The 21,618-nt window shown below is 41.6% G+C and overlaps 1 protein-coding gene across 4 annotated transcripts; it reads left to right on the top strand.

The window, feature by feature from the left end:
• Window positions 1-384: 384 nt before the first annotated feature.
• On the top strand, window positions 385-21,566 carry LOC129859328 (ras-related protein Ral-A-like). 4 transcript variants are annotated; one of them, XM_055928963.1, is made up of 6 exons: window positions 452-472; window positions 932-1,005; window positions 2,102-2,360; window positions 8,933-9,141; window positions 9,238-9,412; window positions 9,567-21,566. In XM_055928963.1, exons 3-6 carry the CDS (start codon window positions 2,247-2,249, stop codon window positions 9,687-9,689), a joined length of 621 nt encoding a protein of 206 aa, XP_055784938.1. In that variant the 5' UTR covers window positions 452-472; window positions 932-1,005; window positions 2,102-2,246; the 3' UTR covers window positions 9,690-21,566. The 4 variants fall into 4 exon arrangements, with proteins under 4 accessions (XP_055784940.1, XP_055784938.1, XP_055784939.1 ...); XM_055928966.1 differs by lacking the exon at window positions 452-472 and adding an exon at window positions 509-545; XM_055928965.1 differs by lacking the exon at window positions 932-1,005 and having other exon boundaries at window positions 385-472.
• Window positions 21,567-21,618: the final 52 nt, after the last annotated feature.

Genomic DNA, 21,618 nt, shown 5'->3' with positions numbered 1-21,618 from the left:
GGTTTCGAAACTTGTTCAGAAATCTTGTGCTCATGAATGTGCAGTGTCAAAGGATACTTTGATAATGAATAAAGTTGAGGTCATAGCTTTTATTGTTAAGGTTATCAATACGATTTGGGTTGTGGAAAGCAGAAATTCCAGGTTGAAGGTTATTGCAGACACAGCTAAATAGAAATTGGGGGTAACAGATGTTGCTGTTGAAATGGTTGTTGACATGCTGAACAATCCTAAGGGTGGAGTGTTTAATGGGAGGGGGAGGGTGTGGTAGAAGTTAAGGATTTATTTGTTTTTTTCTTTTCTTTTCATGGTAATACAGAATTGGGCAGCTCATGGTTAATCGTACATTCCAGCACAGTAGGTGGCGGCATGACTTAAACGATTTCTTGCGGACCGCCATGATACCATAGAAGAAGAAGTAGATAACAAAGAAGAAGACTTGACTAGCTCTTGTCGCCAGGATCGCGAGAAGAGGGTAAGTTAACGATTTCTTCAAACCAGCTTGCAGCTGTCATTTTTGTAGCCTGTATCGTTCATAGTGTCCCAAGGTAAGGTTATTTCCAATGCATGCTAGCTAGCCCATCCTTCTACCGCACTTTGAAGAACAAGTTAGCTGACGTTAGTCACCTGGCTTAAGTAGCTAGCTTTAGTTTGTCGTTTTGCACATAACGTTAGCCAGTGAGCTACAGTACACCTCGTTGTTTTAGTATGTGAAACTAGCTAGTTTTATGTAGCTAACTACAGTAACTAGCTTAGCTACGTAACGCTAGCTTGCTTAGCGTCAGCAAAACTAGCTAACGTGAACTGGCTAGCTACGATGGCTTCCTAGTCAAAAACACCATACAGCACTTGACATTTCACTTACAATTCCACTGTAGCATAGCTAATACCTTTATTTCCCTGACACATTGCCTCTCCCTCGCTTCCCTTACAGCGTCCTATTTCTTGTTTTTAATGGACTGAATGCTAACCAATCCTTGTTTGGAATTAGGACATACAGTGAATTCGGTAAGTATTCAGACCTCTTGACTTACCACATTTTGTTACGTTACAGCCTTATTCTAAAATTGATTAAATAGTACCCCCCAAATCTACACACAATACCCCATAATGACAAAGCAAAAACAGGTTTTTAGATCATTTAATACATTTGCACCAAAAATTTACAAAGTAGGGCATTTACATAAATATTCAGAACCTTTACTCAGACACTCTACCATAAAGGCTTGATTGGTGCAGAGATGGTTGTCCTTCTGGAATGCTCTCATCTCCACAGAGGAACTCATGAGGTCTGTCAGTGACCATCGGGTTCTTGGTCACCTCCCTGACCAAGGCCCTTCTCCCTCAATTGCTCAGTTTGGCCGGGCAGCCAGCTCTAGGAAGAGTCTTGGTGGTTCCAAACGTCCATTTAAGAATGATGGAGGCCACTGTCTTTGGGACCTTCAATGCTGTAGAAATGTTTTGGTACACTTCCACAGATCTGTGCCTCGACACAATCCTGTCTCGGAGCTCTACGCACAATTCATTCGAACCCCATGGCTTGGTTTTTGCCCTGACATGCACTGTCAACTGTGGGACATTTTTATATAGACAGGTGTGTGCCTTTCCAAATCATGTCCAATCAATTGAATTTACCACATGTGGACTCCAATGAAGTTGTAGAAACATCTCAAGGATGATCAATGGAAACAGGATGCACCGTTGCTCAATTTCGAGTCTCATATCAACGAGTCTGAATACTAATGTAAATAAGGTATTTCTGTTTCATTTTTAATAAATGAGAAAATAATAAACAGTTTTTGCTTTGTTATTATGGGGTATTGTGTGTAGATTGAAGGACAAAAATATTTAATCCATTTTAGAAAGGCTGTAACGTAAAAAAAAAAATGTGGAAAAAGTCAAGGGGTCTGAATACTTATTCGAATGCACTGTATTTCTCTTAAGACATTTCTCAATTCTCAGTTTCACTGATCCAGCCAAGTTGTCTTAACTGCTGTGAGAGTGCTCCCTTGTGGCGGTAGTATACATTGCAGCAGTGTGAATTCTGTATTTGATGTACTGCAAATCATGTTATTTCTTGTTTTTATTTATTTTTTCATTTTAGGGGACAAGCTCACTCTGCATCACGTTGCAGTTGGAGTCTGCTGTCCAATCTATCTGGCTTACCCTCAGATCCTCCCTCTTCCCCTCCTGGTTCCTTCCCGAACGTCTTGCTCTCCTTAAACCCTCTTTACTTGGAGTGAATCACCATGGCAACAGCAAAGCCCAAAGGGCAGAACTCTCTGGCCCTCCACAAAGTGATCATGGTGGGCAGTGGTGGAGTGGGGAAGTCAGCCCTCACTCTGCAGTTCATGTATGACGAGGTAAGAAATAATATTTGTCAGAAGAGCATATTTTGTTGGCTGTTTTAGAAGGCCTACTTTTCTTCTGGATAACAGATGTTTATGGCCTACATCCAACTTTCGAGGCCAGAGGTGGCTAAACGTTTTGGCTCGAGGGACAGGAAGAAAAAAAAATTATATATATATATACACACACACACACACACACACACACACACACACACACACACACACACACACACACACACACACACACACAACCAGTCAAAAGTTTGGACACACCTTCTCATTCAAGGGTTTTTTATTTTTGCTATTTTCAACATTGTAGAATACTAGTGAAGACGTCAAATCTATGAAATAACACGTATGGATTCATGTAGTAACCAAAAACGTGTTAAACAAATGAAAATATATTTTTCTTCAAAGTAGCCAGCTTTTGCATTGATGACATCTTTGCACACACTTGGCATTCTCTCAACCAGCTTCATGAGTTATTCACCTGAAATGCATTTCAATTAACAGGTGTGCCTAGTTAATTTGTGGATTTTCTTTCCTTAATGCATTTGAGCCAATCAGTTGTTGTGACAAGATAGGGGGTGTATACAGAAGATAGCCCTATTTGGTAAAAGACCAATATGGCAAGAACGACTCAAATAAGCAAAGAGAAATGACAGTCCAAGACATGAAGGTCAGTCAATCTGGTAAATTTCAATCACTTTCAAAGTTTCTTCAAGTGTAGTTGCAAAAACCATCAACCTCTATGATGAAACTGGCTCTCATGAGGACTGCCACAGGAAAGGAAGACCCAGAGTTACCTCTGCTGCAGAGGATAAGTTAATTTTATTAACTGCACCTCAGATTGCAGCCCAAATAAATGCTTCACAGAGTTCAAGTAACAGTCATATCTCAACATCAACTGTTCAGAGGAGACTGTGAATCAGGCCTTTATGGTTGGATTTCTGCAAAGAAACCACTACTAAAGGACACCAATAAGAAGAAGAGACTTGCTTTGGCCAAGAAACACGAGCAATGGACATTTAGACCAGTGGAAATCTGTCCTTTTGGTCTGAGTACAAATTTTAGATTTTTGGTTCCAACCGCCGTGTCTTTGTGAGATGCAGAGTAGGTGAACGGATGATCTCCGCATGCGCGTTTCCCTCCGTGAAACATGGAGCTGTGATGGTGTAGGGGTGCTTTTCTGGTGACACACTATGATTTTATTTAGAATTCAAGGTAGACATAACCAGCATGGCTACAACAGCATTCCACGAAGGCCTGATTCATGCAGTCTCCTCTGAACAGTTGATGTGTTTGTTACTTCAAATTTTATTGGTCACATACACATGGTTAGCAAATGTTATTGCGAGTGTAGTGAAATGCTTGTGCTTCTATTTCTCGACAGTACAGTAATATCTAACAATTCCACAACTACCTAATACACACATCTAAGTAAAGGGATTGAATAAGTATATATATATCCATATATATATATATATATATATATATGGATGCATGAATGATGACCGAGCAGTATAGGCAAGATGGTATAAAATGCAGTATATACACTACTGTTCAAAAGTTTGGGGTCACTTAGGAATGTCCTTGTTTTCCATGAAAACATAGATGAAAGGAGTTGCAAAATGAATAGGAAATATAGTCAAGATGTTGACAAGGTTATAAATAATGATTTTTAATTGAAATAATTGTGTCCTTTAAACTTTGCTTTTGTCAAAGAATCCTCCATTTGCAGCAATTACAGCCTTACAGACCTTTGGCATTCTAGTTGTCAATTTGTTGAGGCAATCTGAAGAGATTTCACCCCATGCTTCCTGAATCCCCTCCCACAAGTTGGATTGGCTTGATGGGCACTTCGTCCATACCATACGGTCAAGCTGCTCCCACAACAGCTCAGTAGGTTTGAGATTAGGTGACTGGGGGCCTTTCCATTATAGACAGAATACCAGTTGACTGCTTCTTCCGTAAATAGTTATTGCATAGTTTGGAGCTGTGCTTTGGGTCATTGTCCTGTTGTAGCAGGAAATTGGCTCCAATTATGTGCCGTCCACGGTGTATGGCATTGCAAAATGGAGTGATAGCCTTCCTCCTTCAAGATCCCTTTTACCCTGTACAAATCTCCCACTTTACCGCCACCAAAGCACACCCAGACCATCACATTGCCTCCACCATGCTTGACAGATGGCGTCAAGCACTTCAGCATCTTTATTTTTTCTGCATCTCACAAATGTTCTTTGATCTGAACATCTCAAACTTAGATAGTCTGTCCATAACACTTTTTTCCAATCATCCTCTGTCCAGTGTCTTCTTTTGCCCATCTTAGTCTTTTCTTTTTATTGGCTAGTCTGATATGGCTTTTTCTTTGCAACTCTGCCTAGAAGGCCAGCATCCCAGAGTAGTCTCTTCACTGTTGACCTTGAGACTGGGGTTTTGCTGGAACTATTTAATAAAGCTGTCAGTTGATTACTTGTGAGGTGTTTGTTTCTCAAACTAGACACGCTCATGTACTTGTCCTCTTGCTCAGTTGTGCACCGGGGCCTCCCACTCTTTCTATACTGGTTATAACCAGTTTGCGCTGTTCTGTGAAGGGAGTAGTACACAGCGTTGTATGAGATCTTCAGTTTCTTGGCAATTTCTCGCATGGAATAGCCTTCATTTATCAGAACAAGAATAGACTGACGCGTTTCAGAAGAAAGTTCCTTGTTTCTGGACATTTTCAGCCTGTAATCGAACGCACAAATGTTGATGCGCCAAATACTGAACTAGTCTAAAGGCCCGTTTTTATTGCTTCTTTAAATCAGCACAACGGTTTTCAGCTGTGATAACATAATTGCAAAAGGTTTTTATAATGATAAATTTGCCTTTTAAAATTATAACATTTGGATTAGCCAACACAACGTGCCATTGGAACACAGGAGTGATGGTTGCTGATAATGGGCCTCTGTATGCTTATGTAGATATTCCATAAAAAATCTGCCATTTCCAGCTACTATAGTCATTTAAACCTTAGCAATGTCTACACTGTATTTCTGATCAATTTGGTGTTATTTTAATGGACGAAAGTTTGGGGTCGCTTAAATGTCCTTGTTTTTTAAAGAAAATCATATATTTTTAACAGTAGTTTACATATGATATGAGTAATGCAAGAAATGTAAATAATTTTAAAGTGGCATTATTAAAGTCACTAGAAATCCATTTAGTAAAGTGGTGATGATTTCAAGTCTATGTAGGCAGCAGCCTCTCGCTGTTAGTCTCTCGGCCCCAGTTTTGATGCACCTGTACTGACCTCGCCTTCTGGATGGTAGCGGGGTGAACAGGCAGTGGCTTGGGTGGATGTTTTCCTTGATCTTTCTGGCCTTCCTTGTAATTGGGTGCTGTAGGTGTCATGGTGGGCAGGTAGTTTGCCCCCGGTGATGCGTTATGCAGACCGCACCAACCTCTGGAGAGCCTGGCGGTTGTGGGCGGTGCAGTTGCCGTGCCAGGCGGTGATACAGCCCGATAGTATGCTGTCAGTTGTTCATCTGTAAAAGTTTGTGGGTTTTAGATGGCAAGCCAAAATTCTTCAGCCTCCGGAGGTTGAAGAGGCGCCGTTGCGCCTTCACCACACTGTAGGGATGAAATGGCTACCGGTTTAAAATGGCATCATGTCCATGGCAATGTAATATGAAAGACCTCATTGCAGCCCTTTCACATTACATTGCGAAGGACATGATGCCATTTCAAATTGTTGAGAGGCCTGGCTTTCTGAGGCTGTTGAAGATTGCCGTGCCTCACTTCAAAGCGAGTGCTGCTAATTTTATTTGTTTATTTGATATCTTAAGGTTGTGTTCGTTTAAACCTGCACTAGGGAAGCTTTTACCTCATGGCCACATGGTGACATCTTTAATGTTATTATTTTAATGTTTATGTACACAAAGTGCATAGTGCTGCTAATTTTATTTGTTGGTTTTCAATATTAAACTTGGTGAAAGGATTTCAGTGTGTATCAGTACTTTTTGAACATTCCCAGCACATTTGAACAATACCGCGATAAAACTTCCTGTGGCGGATTGCACAAGCATTGAATAGTCCCCGCGATATGCAAAGGTTTCAGGGAAGTCAGGAACCAATACACGCAGTCAATTAGGCTAGGAAACACTGTCAACACTGATAAATCCACAATAATCGATAATTTCAATAAGCATTTCTCTACGGCTGCCCATGCTTTCCTCCTGGCTACCCCAACACCGGCCAACAGCTCTGCAACCCCCGCAGCTACTTGCCCAAGCCTCCCCAGCTTCTCCTTCACCCAAATCCAGATAGTAGATGTTCTGAAAGAGCTGCAAAACCTGGACCCGTACAAATCAGCTGGGCTAGACAATCTGGACCATCTCTTTCTAAAATTATCCACCTCCATTGTTGAAACCCCTATTACCAGTCTGTTCAACCTATTTCGTATCGCCCGAGATCCCTAAAGATTGGAAAGCTGCCGCGGTCATCCCCCCTCTTCAAAGGTGGTGACACTAGACCCAAACTGTTACAGACCTATATCCATCCTTCCCTGCCTTTCTAAAGTCTTTCGAAAGCCAAGTTAATAAACAGATTACTGAACATTTCGAATCCCACCGTACCTTCTCCTCTGTGCAATCTGGTTTCCGAGCTGGTCACGGGTGCACCTCAGCCACGCTCAAGGTACTAAACGATATCATAACCGCCATCGATAACAGACAATACTGTGCGGCTGTTTTTATCGACCTGGCCAAGGCTTTCGACTCTGTCAATCACCGCATTCTTATGGCCTTGGTTTCTCGAATGACTGCCTCGCCTGGTTCACCAACTACTTCTCAGAGTTCAGTGTGTCAAATCGGAGGGCCTGTTGTCCGGACCTCTGGCAGTCTCTATGGGGATACCACAGGGTTCAATTCTCCGGTCGACTCTTTTCTCTGTATACATCAATGATGTCGCTCTTGCCGCGAGAGAATCCCTGATGCACCTCTACGCAGATGACACCATTCTGTATACATCTGGCCCTTTGGACACTGTGTTAACAAACCTTCAAACAAGCTTCAATGCCATGCAACACTCCTTCCGTGACCTCCAACTGCTCTTAAACGCTAGTAAAACTAAATTTATGCTTTTCAACAGATTGCTACCCGCCCGCCCGACTAGCATCGCTACTCTGGACGGTTCTGACTTAGAATATGTGGACAACTACAAATACCTAGGTGTCTGGCTAGACTGTAAACTCTCCTTCCAGACTCATATTAAGCATCTAGAATCGGCTTCCTATTTCGCAACAAAGACTCCTTCACTCACACCGCCAAACATACCCTCGTAAAACTGACTATCCTACTGATCCTCGACTTCGATGTCATTTACAAAATAGCCTTCAACACTCAGCAAATTGGATGTAGTCTATCAGTGCCATCCGTCACCAAAGCCCCATATACCACCCACCATTGCGACCTGTATGCTCTCATCGGCTGGCCCTTGCTGCATATTCGTCGCCAGACCCACTGGCTCCAGGTCATCTATAAGTCTTTGCTAGGTAAAGCCCTGCCTTATCTCAGCTCACTGGTCACGATAGCAACACCCACCCGTAGTACCTGCTCCAGCAGGTATATCTCACTGATCATCCCCAAAGCCAACGCCTCCTTTGACCACCTTTCCTTACAGTTCTCTGCTGCCAATGACTGGAACAAATTGCAAAAATCTCTGAAGTTGGAGACTTATCTCCCTCTAACTTTAAACATCAGCTAAATAATCGCTGCAGCTGTATACAGCCCATCTGTAAAAAGCCCATCCAATCTGCCTACCTCATCACAATTTTTTGATGTCGTCACTATTATTCTGAAGGAAATAGGAAACCGCACACTGCTCTTGATAGTATCACTGATCTTTAATAAGTTTACGTATCGGCTTCATGGCCTTCATCAGAGCTTTATTCTACAATGTAGAAAATAGTCAAAATAAAGAAAAACCCTGAAAAGAGTTGTCAACTTTTGACTTATATTGGTCCATTATCATTTCTACATACTCTCAATTTAGATGTTTGCATTAGAGGTGCACCGATGTGGATGTTCTAGGCTGATGTATACACACAATTACATTTTTCTTTTTATTGCCTTATTAACTATTGTAGCACAAACTGCAGCCATATTTCTATGTTCTTAAGGCTAATTAGAAAATGGCAAATGACTTGAATATGGTAATGCTGTAACTATTTGCAACGGTAAGTGAAATGTTTTCAGAATTGTTTTGGGATGTTCAGGATAACGTCAGGGAAGCTCATCAGGCAATTACTGTTTGTGTAGGAAAGGAGATCTGCAAGCCAAATTTGTATGAAGAGAACAGAAACCGCTCTTTGTACGAACCGCTTTGGTGGATATCAGAACCAGTTACATGAGTAACCTCCATGAACTAAGCGGCACATTCGGTTGATAAGAAAAGATATACATTCCTGGAACCTTCTGGTGGTCTAAACCAAACGTCAGTTTGGCCGGCCTTGATTCTAGGCTGATCTCATTTCCCCAATTTTGCAGTTGTGTGCATGAACTCACTTGGTAGTAATTTATTGTCTGTTGATGCTACCCCCTTAGTTTGTTGAGGACTATGAACCAACCAAAGCGGACAGCTATAGGAAAAAGGTAGTTCTGGATGGGGAGGAGGTCCAGATAGACATCCTGGACACTGCGGGACAAGAGGACTATGCTGCCATCCGGGACAACTACTTCCGCAGTGGGGAGGGCTTCCTCTGTGTCTTCTCCATCACTGAGGCAGAGTCGTTTGCAGCTACAGCAGACTTCAGGTTGAGCAGCATAACAACTCCATGTAGCTACATATCATAGTCCCATAGTTGTTACATGTCATAGCTCCACTGTCATCTAATGACTCTGCTCTGCAGGGAGCAGATCTTGCGGGTGAAGGAGGATGAGAGTGCGCCCTTCCTCCTGGTGGGGAACAAGTCTGACTTGGAGGACCGGCGGCAGGTCAGCGCGGAAGAGGCCAAGGCGCGTGCTGAACAGTGGGGCGTGTGCTACGTGGAGACCTCTGCCAAAACCCGTGCCAATGTCGACAAGGTGAGCCAGATGGGGTTGCATCTACCATCCAGGGCTCAGCATTCTGCTCCCAGCTCCTCTGCATTCACAAACTGCAGAGAAGGTTGTCTTGGATGTTACATAGTAACATGGTGCCATATCTGTAGACGGACTGTGTTTATACTCATCTTTGCAGGTTTTCTTTGACCTGATGAGAGAGATCCGAGCGAGAAAGATGGAGGACAGTAAAGAGAAAAACGGCAAGAAGAAAAGCAAAAGTTTGGCCAAGAGGATTAGAGAGAGATGCTGCATTTTATAGTGACAAGGGGGTCAGTGATGACTGCGTTGTGTATATAAATATTTCACCTATTTTTGCATTTTATTTGTGCCCATAGAAGCCCCTTAATCCTGGTTCTGGTACCCAGGGATTCTAGTCTTGGATCAGAAGTAACTGGTTGGTTGAACAAAAGGTGAGTGGCACTGACTGTGGCAAGTGGTTCATGGACAGACTTGGCAGTCTCATAATCCTTGTTGCTCATTCGATCCTCTATGCTCTGACACTCCTCAAACCTGCAGCCTCTTTAGTTCTTCTGGACCACATGTTAGAGATGGAGTTAATGTGGTAAAAACATTGGGCTTGGCTCTTTGTAGGCTGATTTTAAATATGATTTATTTTATTTTTTTACGTAAATATAACAAATTCTTATGGCTGCAATCCCGGTAACGGGATGATACGACAACAGCCAGTGAAAGTGCAGGGCGCCAAATTCAAAACAACAGAAATCTCATAATTAAACTTCCTCAGACATACATGTGTCTTATACCATTTTAAAAGGTAATCTTGTTGTTAATCCCACCAAGTGTCCGATTTCAAATATGCTTTTCAGCGAAGCACCACAAACGATTATGTTAGGTCACCACCAAGCCACAGAATAAGCACAGCCATTTTTCGAGCCAAAGATAGCAGTCAGAAAAAGCAGAAATAGAGAAAATTAATCACTAACCTTTGATCTTCATCAGATGACACTCATAGGACTTCATGTTACACAATACATGTATGTTTTGTTAAAGTTCATATTTATATAAAAAAAATCTTGAGTTTACATTGGTGTGTTACGTTCACTAATTCCAAAAATATCCAGTGATAGTGCATAGCCACATCTATTCAACAAATACTCATCATAAATGTAGATGATAATACAAGTTATACACATGGAATTATAGATATACCTCTCCTTAATGCAACCGCTGTATCAGATTTCAAAAAAACTTTACGGAAAAAGCAAACCAAACCAATCTGAGATGGCGCTCAGAACTATAGTCAAATTAGCCGCCATGTTGGAGTCAACAGAAACCAGAAATTACATGATAAATATTCCCTTTGATCTTCATCAGAATGCACTCCCAGGAATCCCAGGTCCACAATAAATGCTTGATTTGTTCGATAATGTCTGTTATTTATGTCCAATTAGCTACTTTGGTTAGCGTGTTTGGTAAACAATTCCAAAGTCACAAAGTGTGTTCACTAAAACGTGACAATGTCCAAAAGTTCCGTAACAGTCAGTAGAAACATGTCAAACGATGTATTGAATCAATCTTTAGAATGTTGTTAACATACATCTTGAATAACGTTCCAACCGGAGAATTAGATTGACTTCAGATGAGCGGTGTAACGGAGGTCCTCATGTGAATGCGCATGGTCACCTCATGGCAGTGGTGACTAATTCTCCTCTCATCCGGCCCCCCTTCACAGTAGAGTCATCAGACAAAGTTCTACAGACTGTAGACATCTAGTGGAAGCCGTAGGAAGTGAAAACTCATCCAGATCTCGCTGGGATTTCAATGGGAGCTTGGTTGAAAATCCACCAGCCTCAGAATTTCCACTTCCTGTTTGGATTCTCTCAGGTTTATGCCTGTCATATGAGTTCTGTTATACTCAGACATATTCAAACAGTTTTAGAAACTTCAGAGTGTTTTCTACCAATACTAATAATACTATGCATATATTAGCAACTATGACTGAGGAGCAAGCCGTTTACTCTGGGCACCTCTGTGCACCTTTCATCCAAGCTACTCAATACTGCCCCTGCAGCCATAAGAAGTTAAATGTAAGCATACCCAACAAGACCATGGTCATGTTATGACTGAGATCTTGAACAGCCCCAAACCCAGAACATTTTCCTATTTCTGAGGGACCATTTCCAACTGAAATTATTTGACACCAATTAACCTGATTTAATGACAAGAAAAAAGCCTGCATGCCTCCAGGGTTGGGTTTCCCAAAAGCATCTTAAGGCTAAGTTCGTTAGAAATTTCGTAGGAGCATCGTTAAATCTCAGCGCTTTTTCACAAAACCATCATTACTAACTTTCCATTTGAAAACACTTGTATCTAACAACTGCTTCAGACCACTTGTAGAACAGCTAAAGTGTCAGAATATCTTTTGCCCTCCCGCATAAATTTACACACCATCTCAGAAACACAAAGTGTTTGTCTCTGACTGCCGTTAACTTCATAGTTGAATACAAATAGTCCACAAAGTTTGCAATGCTACAAACAAGAGAAGCAATGACAAAACAGGTTTCAAATGAAAACCGAGATGACTATATTGTAAGATGGATATTAGACCACATTTCAGTCATATTGAAATTACTTTGTTTTAATCAATTGAGTTATATTTTTCTAATTGTGCCATCTGGTTTAGTCTATTATTATAGGCTAAGCTGATCATACTTTCTGTAGAAGCATGTCCTTCATCACTATTGTATATTCTTTCTAGGCCCAGGACTAGTTAGGCACTGAATTATTTAAAAAAGAAACCACAAATCTAGATGTACTATTGATGCATACACTCTTAAGTTTTCAAAACTTCAAAATCGTATACATAAGCCCACTAACAAGCTTTGTTCTCCTCTGTTGTGAGGGGAATCACAGTTTCATTATTTACACTCCCTTTCATTCATTCTTGGAGAGAAGACCAATTTTTTGGGTTCTCGTTCATTATGGTAGAAGGGTGTGAAACTTGACAGTTTACCTGAACTTGTTTGGTAATTTACCTGTCCTTTACTTCATTTACTTTTTCCATTGGAAAAGTTGGGTCCTGTAATTAAGGAGCATTACCAGAAATCACCATATTCTCTGTTACGTTTTCTCTTGGTTTCTATATCACCAAGTCCTTTCCATTACCGCTGCCTCAGACCCACTTGTTACAGGCTGGGTCAACTGGATTATATCTAAACATGTCATAGATCTTTGGTCTTAAAGGGCTACTGCACTTCCTAATTTTGCCTTGTTTTAGACTTGGTTCATTAAGAAATGCTAGTTTCCATGACTGAATTCAAACGGGAGTTGGTTTCATGGTATGGTTTGATGTAGGTGTCTCTTGTGTGTTCGCAGATGGGAAGAGTTAGCCAATTAGCTTCAGCCGGCTGGTGTGCTACCTTGGCAAAGTTGGTTTGACTTTGGATAGCCTATCTCTGGGAATAGTAGGGACCGTCTATAAGTTACACAATGTACATCATTTTAGTTGTCTCATTTAAATGCTTTCAATATTTGTATATGAATTTCTACAATTTATTGTTGGTTTGAAGTTTTTAAATCATTGAAATTTAGAGATATTGTCCCATGTACACATCCTGTATCGCATACGGCTGTGATTAGGAGTCCCATAGGGCGGCGCACAATTGGCCCAGCGTTGTCCGGGGTAGGCCGTCATTGTAAATAAGAATTTGTTCTTAACTGACTTGCCTAGTTAAATAAATGAAATGTCCCTGACTAGCCCCATAGGCATTATGATCAAGTAGTGTGGAGCTGTGCTCCAAATTGATGATTACTTGGGTGCTGGCTTGTGGGCAGTATTAAAATAAACCCAACACACGGAAAACTTATGTTAATCTTCATTCCGTGACATAATTTGTATTTATCGTCTCGCAAATATCAGTTTGACATACACTTAGTAGTAGATTTTGACACTAAATGTTTGACTCGATGCTACTGAGGCCATATTTTTTCACCCCCCTTCTCCCCAATTCAGTCATATTCAATTGCGATCTTGTCTCATCGCTGCAACAGGCTCGGGGAAAGGCGAAGGTCGAGTCATGCGCCCTCCAAAACATGGCACGCCAAACCGCGCTCCTTAACACCCGCCCGCTTAACAAGGAAGCCAGCCGCACCAATGTGTCGGAGGAAACACTGTTCAACTGATGACCGAAGTCAGCCTGCAGGCGCCTTGTCTGCCACAAGAAGTTGCTAGAACGCAATGAGCCAAGTAAAGCCTCCCCTAACCCAGACAACGCTGGGCCAATAGTGCGCAGCCATATGGGTCTCCCAGAAGATGTTGCTTTTTAGGGTCAGTCGCTCTTTAAGGTCCTCCGTGAACTTTTTTCTTAAATACTGCTCGTTTTTTGGCAAAGTAGTTGTGTTCAATAGGCAGGGAAACAAAACATTTTGAAACCTGAATATTTAGTTTGTGTAGTACCGCCAAAGGTTTTCTCTGAACATTACCCTGATTCATGTCACAACAGGCTGGTGACTTGTGGCTATGCACCAAAGATGACCATCTCTGCCACCATAGTTAGAGTACACCGTCTGCAACTACATTTTCCATAAAGACCGTTTACTCTGCAAGGCTTATCATGCAACTATTGAGTGACTTTAATGCAACCTAGGTTTTTTTATTTTTTTATTTCACCTTTATTTAACCAGGTAGGCTAGTTGAGAACAAGTTCTCATTTACAACTGCGACCTGGCCAAGATAAAGCAAAGTAGTGCGACACAGTTACACATGGAATAACTAACACAAGAGAGAAAAAAAAGTATATATACAGTGTGTGCAAATGAGTTAAGATAAGGGAGGTAAGGCAATAAATAGGCCATAGTGGTGAAATAATTACAATTTAGCAATTAAACACTGGAGTGATAGATGTGCAGTAGATGAATGTGCAAGTAGAGATACTGGGGTGCAAAGGAGCAAAATAAATAAATAACAGTATGGGGATGAGGTAGTTGGATGGGCTATGTACAGGTGCAGTGATCTGTGAGCTGCTCTGACAGCTGGTGCTTAAAGTTAGTGAGGGAGATATTGATCTCCAGCTTCAGTGATTTTTGAAATTCGTTCCAGTCATTGGCAGCAGAGAACTGTAAGGAAATGCGGCCAAAGGCAGTGTTGGCTTTGGGGGTGACCAGTGAAATATACCTGCTGGAGCGCGTGCTGCTATGGTGACCAGTGATGGCAGGGGCTTTACCTAGCAAAGACTTACAGATGACCTGGAGCCAGTGGGTTTGGCGACGAGTTTGAAGCGAGGGTCAGCCAACGAGAGAGTACAGGCCGCAGTGATGGGTGGTATATGGGGCTTTGGTGACAAAACGGATGGCACTATGATAGACTGCATCCAATTTGCTGAGTAGTGTTGGAGGCTATTTTGTAAATGACATCACCGAAGTCAAGGATCGGTATGTTTGGCAGCTTCAGTGAAGGATGCTTAGTTGCTTTGCTGCGAAATAGGAAGCCAATTTTATTTTGAAGATGCTTAATGTGAGTCTGGAAGGAGAGCTTACAGTCTAACCAGACACCTAGGTATTTGTAGTTGTCCACATATTCTAAGTCAGAACGGGCAGGTGCGGGCAGCGATCGGTTGAGGAGCATGCATTTAATTTGACCTGCATTTAAGAGCAGTAGGAGGCCATGGAAGGAGAGTTGTATGGCATTGGAGGTTAATTAAGTGTCCAAAGAAGGGCCAGATGTATACAGGATGGTGTAGTCTGCGATCAGAGCGCCACCAGCAGCAAGAGCAACATCATTGATGTATACAGAGAAAAGAGACGGCCCGAGAATTCAACCCTGTGGCAGCCCCATAGACTGCCTGAGGTCTGGACAACAGGCCCTCTGATTTGACACACTGAACTCTATCTGAGAAGTAGTTGGTGAACCAGGCGAGGCAGTCATTTGAGAAACCAAGGCTGTTGAGTCTGCCGATAGGAATGTGGTGATTGACAGTCGAAAGCCTTGGCCAGGTCGATGAATACAGCTGCACAGTATTGTCTCTTATCGATGGCGGTTATGATATCATTTAGGACCTTGAGCGTGCTGAGGTGCACCCATGGCCAGCTCGGAAACCAGATTGCATATCGAAGAAGGTACGGTGGGATTCGAAATGGTCGATGATCTGTTTTATTAACTTGGCTATCCAAGACCTTAGAAAGGCAGGGTAGGATATTTATAGGTCTGTAGCAGTTTGTGTCTATAGTGTCTCCCCCTTTGAAGAGGGGCAGCTTTCCAATCTTTGGGGGTCTCAGACGATACGAAAGAGGTTGAACAGGCTAGTAATAGGGGTTGCAACAATTTCGGTTGACTATTTTAGAAAGCGAGGTTCCAGATTGTCTAGCCCTGCTAATTTGTAGGGGTCCAAATTTTGCAGCTCTCTCAGAACATAAGCTTTCTGGATTTGGGTAAAGGAGAAATGGGGGAGGCTTGGGCAAGTTTACCGTGGGGGGTGCAGGGCTTTCTATTCCCCTCTGATGCTCACACGCCACGTTAGAAAGGAACGTCACAAAAAAACATTATTTTGCCCCCTTAGGAATATAGTTCAATAACCCTGTCGAGCCTTTCCACTCCCTATTTAATCTTGCTCTTGTGACTGACTGGGTTCGAACCAGGTCTCCTGCATGTCAGAAGACTGTTAGCCCACTTACCTAAAGCCCATTGGGAGGAATTCAGGAAGCTAACACAAGTCTTCAAGTCTCCAGGAAGGTTACTCATCAAAAGAGTATGGTCATCAAACCACCTCGGTTGCATTTTATCCCCTTTAGACCTCGTACTCGGAGATTATGGCACCAATATAACTGTCTGGGTTTTAATTCAGGCGTACTGCATGACACTCTGTGGCAAACCGAAACAGAACGATCTGGCCTATCAGAGCCCTTCTAAGGATAGCCTTTCCACTCCATAGCCCTAAGGACAGCCTTTCCAATCCTATGACATTGCTATTAAATTATATTCTTATGGTGGCCAAATTGTGGTTTTTGTGACATTCCCTTCTAACGTGCCTTGTGATCATCATAAAGGGGAGTAATAATACCTTATAGCCAAAGCGGTTCAAATGTTAGAGCCAAACTCGTGCGAAGAAAATGTATTCAACATGCCACATTGGCTTCAGTAACCGCCAGAAGTTACTGTTTACCACAGCGAGCATTTGATTCGATCTCTTCTCTACCTTCCCAGGTTGGCAAGGTGATGTTGTGAGGTACTGTACATAATGACGAGATGGTCTTGTCTGCGCCGTTAACAATGGTAGCCGTTGTTCCAAAAGCGGGAAGGCAGGCAGACTGCTTATCACTGTATTGTTATTGACGAGAAATTCACACTGTCATTAACATTGATGCCTTGATGTCCATTGTGATTGTGAACAAGTCGACCAGAGTTTCCAAAACTCGTTCTGCGGTACCCCAAGGGGTGCACGTTTTGGTTTTTGCACTAGCACTACACAGCTGATTCAAATAATCAGCTGTGTAGTGCTAGGGCAAAAGCCAAAATGTGTACCCCTTTGGGTCCCAAGGACAGAGTTTGGTAAAACCCTGAAGTTGACTATCCCCACACCTAGATTAACAGTTATATGCAATGTTTGGAGTATCTCTTTTTTTTTTTTTTTTTTTTGAGCCTCAAATGATGTTTTCCTTTTGACTGAATTCCGTGTTATTGGAATTTCATCAGACATTACATTTGACTACTTCAACTCTTTAACTCACCATGTCGAGACTTGACAGTTCATTCAGCTTTTGTATTTTGATCATGGAGTTCTGATCATGCAATTTAAGAACGCGTCATGTGTCTAAAACTAAATTTTAAATGTGTCCACATTGTGTCCGGTTTCCCTTTTCCCATGCTATATTCAAATGCCAGTATGCATTCTGCAAACGGCGGAACAAGATAAATCTGACACAACTTGATGGCTGTAGCCTACTAGCCAGCTAACCTCTGTAACTAGCCAGCAAGCTACAGGACACACCTACTCATTCCAGGGTTTTACTTTATTTTTTACTATTTTCTACATTGTAGAATAATAGTGAAAATATCAAAACTATAAAATACCACATAGGAATCATGTACTAACCAAAAAAGTGTTAAACAAATCAAAATATTTGAGATTCCTCAAAGTAGCCACCCTTTGCATTGATGACAGCTTTGCACACTCTTGGCATTCTCTCAACCACCTTAATGAGATAGTCACCTGGAATGCATTTCAATTAACAGGTGTGCCTTGTTAAAAGTTCATTTGTGGAATTTCATTGCTTAAAGTGTTAGAGGCAATCAGTTGTGTTGTGACATGGTGGGAGTGGTATACAGAAGTCCATATTATGGCAAAAACATCTCAAATAAGCAAAGGGAAACAACGGTCTATCATTACTTTAAGACATGAAGGTCAGTCAATCTGGTAAATTTCAAGAACTTTGAAAGTTTCTTCAAGTGCAGTTGCAAAAACCATCACGCGCTATGAAGAAACATCAACTGTTCAGAGAAGACTGTATGAATCGGGCCTTCATGGTCGAATTGCTGCAAAGAAACCACTACTTAAGGACACCAATAAGAAGAGACTTGCTTGGGCCAAGAAACACGAGCAATGAACATTAGACAGGTAGAAATCTTTCCTTTGGTCTGATGAGCCCAAATTTGTGGTTTTTGGTTCCAACCGCCATGTCTTTGTGACGCAGAGTAGGTGAGCGGATGATCTCTGCATGTGTTGTTCCCACCGTGAAGCATGGAGGAGGTGATGTGGGGGTGCTTTGCTGGTGACACTGTCAGTGATTTATTTAGAATTAAAGGTACACTTAACCAGCATAGCTACCACAGTATTCTGCAGAGATACGCCATCCCATCTGGTTTGCACTTAGTCCCACTGTCATTTGTTTTTCAACAGGACAATGACCCTACACACCTCCAGGCTGGAGAGTGATGGAGTGCTGACCTGGCCTCCATAATCACCCGGCCTCAACCCAATTGAGATGGTTTGGGATGAGTTGGACCACAGAGTGAAGGAAAAGCAGCCAATAAGTGCTCCGCATATGTGGGAACTCCTTCAAGACCGTTGAAAAAGCATTCCAGGTGAAGCTGGTTTAGAGAATGCCAAGAGTGTGCAAAGCTGTCAAGGCAAAGAGTGGCTACTTTGAAGAATCTCAAATATAAAATACATTTAGATTTAGCACTTTTTTGTATACTACATGATTCCACATGTTATTTCATAGTTTTGATGTCTTCACTATTATTATACAATGTAGAAAATAGTAAAAATAAAGAAAAACCATTGAATGAGTAGGTGTGTCCAAACGTTTGACTGGCACTGTAGTTAGCAACGCTAAAGGGATTTCTTACAGATTAGCTTAACTAGCCAAACAACCTTGTTTTTCTAATAAATGCTAGCCAACTAGCTAACTGAAGTCAGCAAACATCTTTCTTACACGCTAGGAACGTATTTCCTTCAACATTTAATGAAAAAAAAGGTGCTTCTCTCTCCCAAAACAAGTTTTCTGGAAACTTGTGGGCGGAGTGCTGATGTGGCCCACTGCATGCACCTTCGGTAGCCTGATTGGGTCCAGAATGAGAAGAAATCCACACATGCGTCTCTGACCACCTCTTGAAGTGGTCAGACAGATCCGACCACAATGCGACTTTTGCATCTATACCGGTCTTTTTCAATGTGATGTTCATATTCTGATAGGCGAAGTCGCATGTAAGTGTCAAGTGTAGACCGCCTTAGACAGCCAGTCATGTTCTGATTTGGCAAAAGAGCTTAATCTGATTGGTAAAATTAGTGGGAAAAGATCAGAATTGGGCTGCCTGTGTAAACACAGCCTTAAAGTAATTGTCCGGTGGATCTATTTTAAAAGTTTAAAATTCTGATAACTCATACCCGTATAATGTCGTGACTCATTCTATATTCTATACTTTTTGGCCAAAGCATGAATTGGAGAAAAAACACTTCAAAACCACCACAAATGTGTTTCTGACAGTTAAAAAGCTTTTTTTATTTTTATTTATTTTTATTTTTTATTTCCGCATAAAGGATGAGGAGCTGGCCAATCAGCTGTCTACTCTCATCAATATTTTTTGTTGGTATGCACTCACACCATTCCAACTCAAAGCTGTTTAACATATATATTTTGTATTTATTTAAAAAATGTTTTTGGGGAAACTCACCCCATGATAGTTTGACCTTTTCAGTCTTATAACTTGATGTTAAAACCCCCTAGAGTCTATTGATGCACCGGTGTGTTATCTAAATAACATAATTTTAAAAAATCCCATCAAAATCTGTCAGTTTGAGCTAGAGAGATCTAGCATGGGCTACGTCTCAATCCACTTCATCCGCCTATGTCGCCCTTCAGCATCTGCAGTGGAAAGTGGCGGAGCTACAGAGCTGTTTGTCAAACCAGGAGACATCCAGAAAATCGTAGACTCACTAACACAACGGGGTTCTCCGTGTTTTGCTTTGACGTCCACAAGTGTCGCTGGACCAGTCCTAAAGGTAACCCATACAAATGAATGGAGGTAGTTTTGTGCCAACAAAAATAAGGGGTTAAATGTGTTTGTTCAAAAAAAAAATATATACACTGCTCAAAAAAATAAAGGGAACACTTAAACGACACAATATAACTCCAAGTCAATCACACTTCTGTGAAATCAAACTGTCCACTTAGGAAGCAACACTGATTTGCTGTTTCTGACCGTTTGAGCAGACACATGCACATTTGTGCAATCCAGGTCATTTTGCAGGGCGCTGGCAGTGCACCTCCTTGCACAAAGGCGGAGGTAGCGGTCCTGCTGCTGGGTTGTTGCCCTCCTACGGCCTCCTCCACATCTCCTGATGTACTGGCCTGTCTCCTGGTAGCGCCTGCATGCTCTGGACACTACGCTGACAGACACAGCAAACCTTTTTGCCACAGTTCGCATTGATGTGCCATCCTGGATGAACTGCACTACCTGAGCCACTTGTGTGGGTTGTAGACTCCGTCTCATGCTACCACTAGAGTGAGAGCACCGCCAGCATTCAAAAGTGACCAAAACATCAGCCAGGAAGCATAGGAACTGAGAAGTGGTCTGTGGTCACCACCTGCAGAATCACTCCTGTTTTGGGGGGTGTCTTGCTAATTGCCTATAATTTCCACCTTTTGTCTATTCCATTTGCACAACAGCATGTGACATTTATTGTCAGTGTTGCTTCCTAAGTGGACAGTTTGATTTCACAGAAGTGTAATTGACTTGGAGTTACATTGTGTTGTTTAAGTGTAACCTTTATTTTTTTGAGCAGTGTATATTCCTGAGCTTTCTTATCTCCTTGATATAGGACAGACACTTAAAAACCTTATTCCTTATGATTTATTTTTGTGCTGTCTTGCTGTTTAGGAATGTGTAATTCATTGCGTTTATGGGCTATGGTAGTAAAGTGTAATATTTTGTCATGCTTTATTTATTATTTGGGGATACCTAAAAGGCTCCTAAAATTCCAAATCAAATAGCTAAATGATCCATGGTATGACCTTAAAACAAATCCATGTCATCTTAGAACCCCCCACCCCCACCTTGCTCTTGTAGCATTCTGTAGCATACCATTATCTACTTCCATGGTGCTACCTTGCTTTTTGACTGACCTATATCAAGTTCGGTGTGTGTGTACGCACGTGCGTGGGTCCAAACCCCTACTTGGCAACTCTGTTGTCTCAAATGACAAATGTTTTTATTAAGTTATTTTCCTATTGCTCGGCTTAATCACAATGGACTGGGCCAGGTCTTATTGAGCAAGGCCAGGTCTGGTTCGTGAGACTATGTAGGACTTTGTATTACATTTTGTTGCAGTAATGTGAATGCAGGTGTATTTTCTCTACAGGAAACTGTTTCTTTTAATGTGAGTATTTGTTTGTTTTTTACTGTACACATGTATTGCCTTATGTTTTAATATCCTTTTACTTTCAATTTGTAATATTTATCTTTGATTTGCTTTATCAAACTGAAGATCAATTTCAATATCGATGTTGGTTATACCTGTATTGTGTAGTTATGTTGACTGTTTATTCACATCCTTAACAAAAACACTAATGTATCCTACTGTTACTGGGTACAATAATTGAAATGCTGTGTACCTTTCAGTTCTTGTTTTGTGAGCTATTGGATAGACAAATAAAGTGATTATAATTTTTTACAAACAAATCCTTTTTATTCTGAGACTTACATTGCAATAACGGAACAATCAGTGCAACAC

The sequence above is a fragment of the Salvelinus fontinalis genome, chromosome 7 (assembly GCF_029448725.1).
Source record: "Salvelinus fontinalis isolate EN_2023a chromosome 7, ASM2944872v1, whole genome shotgun sequence".
NCBI classification, from domain to species: Eukaryota; Metazoa; Chordata; class Actinopteri; order Salmoniformes; family Salmonidae; genus Salvelinus; species Salvelinus fontinalis.
The sequence above is the reverse complement of the archived record's forward strand: the minus strand, read 5'-3'. Positions and strand labels throughout refer to the sequence as shown.

Bases quoted from the DNA above. Each gene is read 5' to 3' on its own strand.
- LOC129859328 (XM_055928965.1), top strand. From the start codon at position 2,247: ATGGCAACAGCAAAGCCCAAAGGGCAGAACTCTCTGGCCCTCCACAAA. The intron at 2,361-8,932 runs GTAAGAAATAAT...CTACCCCCTTAG, and splicing joins TGCAGTTCATGTATGACGAG to TTTGTTGAGGACTATGAACC. The intron at 9,413-9,566 runs GTGAGCCAGATG...TCATCTTTGCAG, and splicing joins CCCGTGCCAATGTCGACAAG to GTTTTCTTTGACCTGATGAG.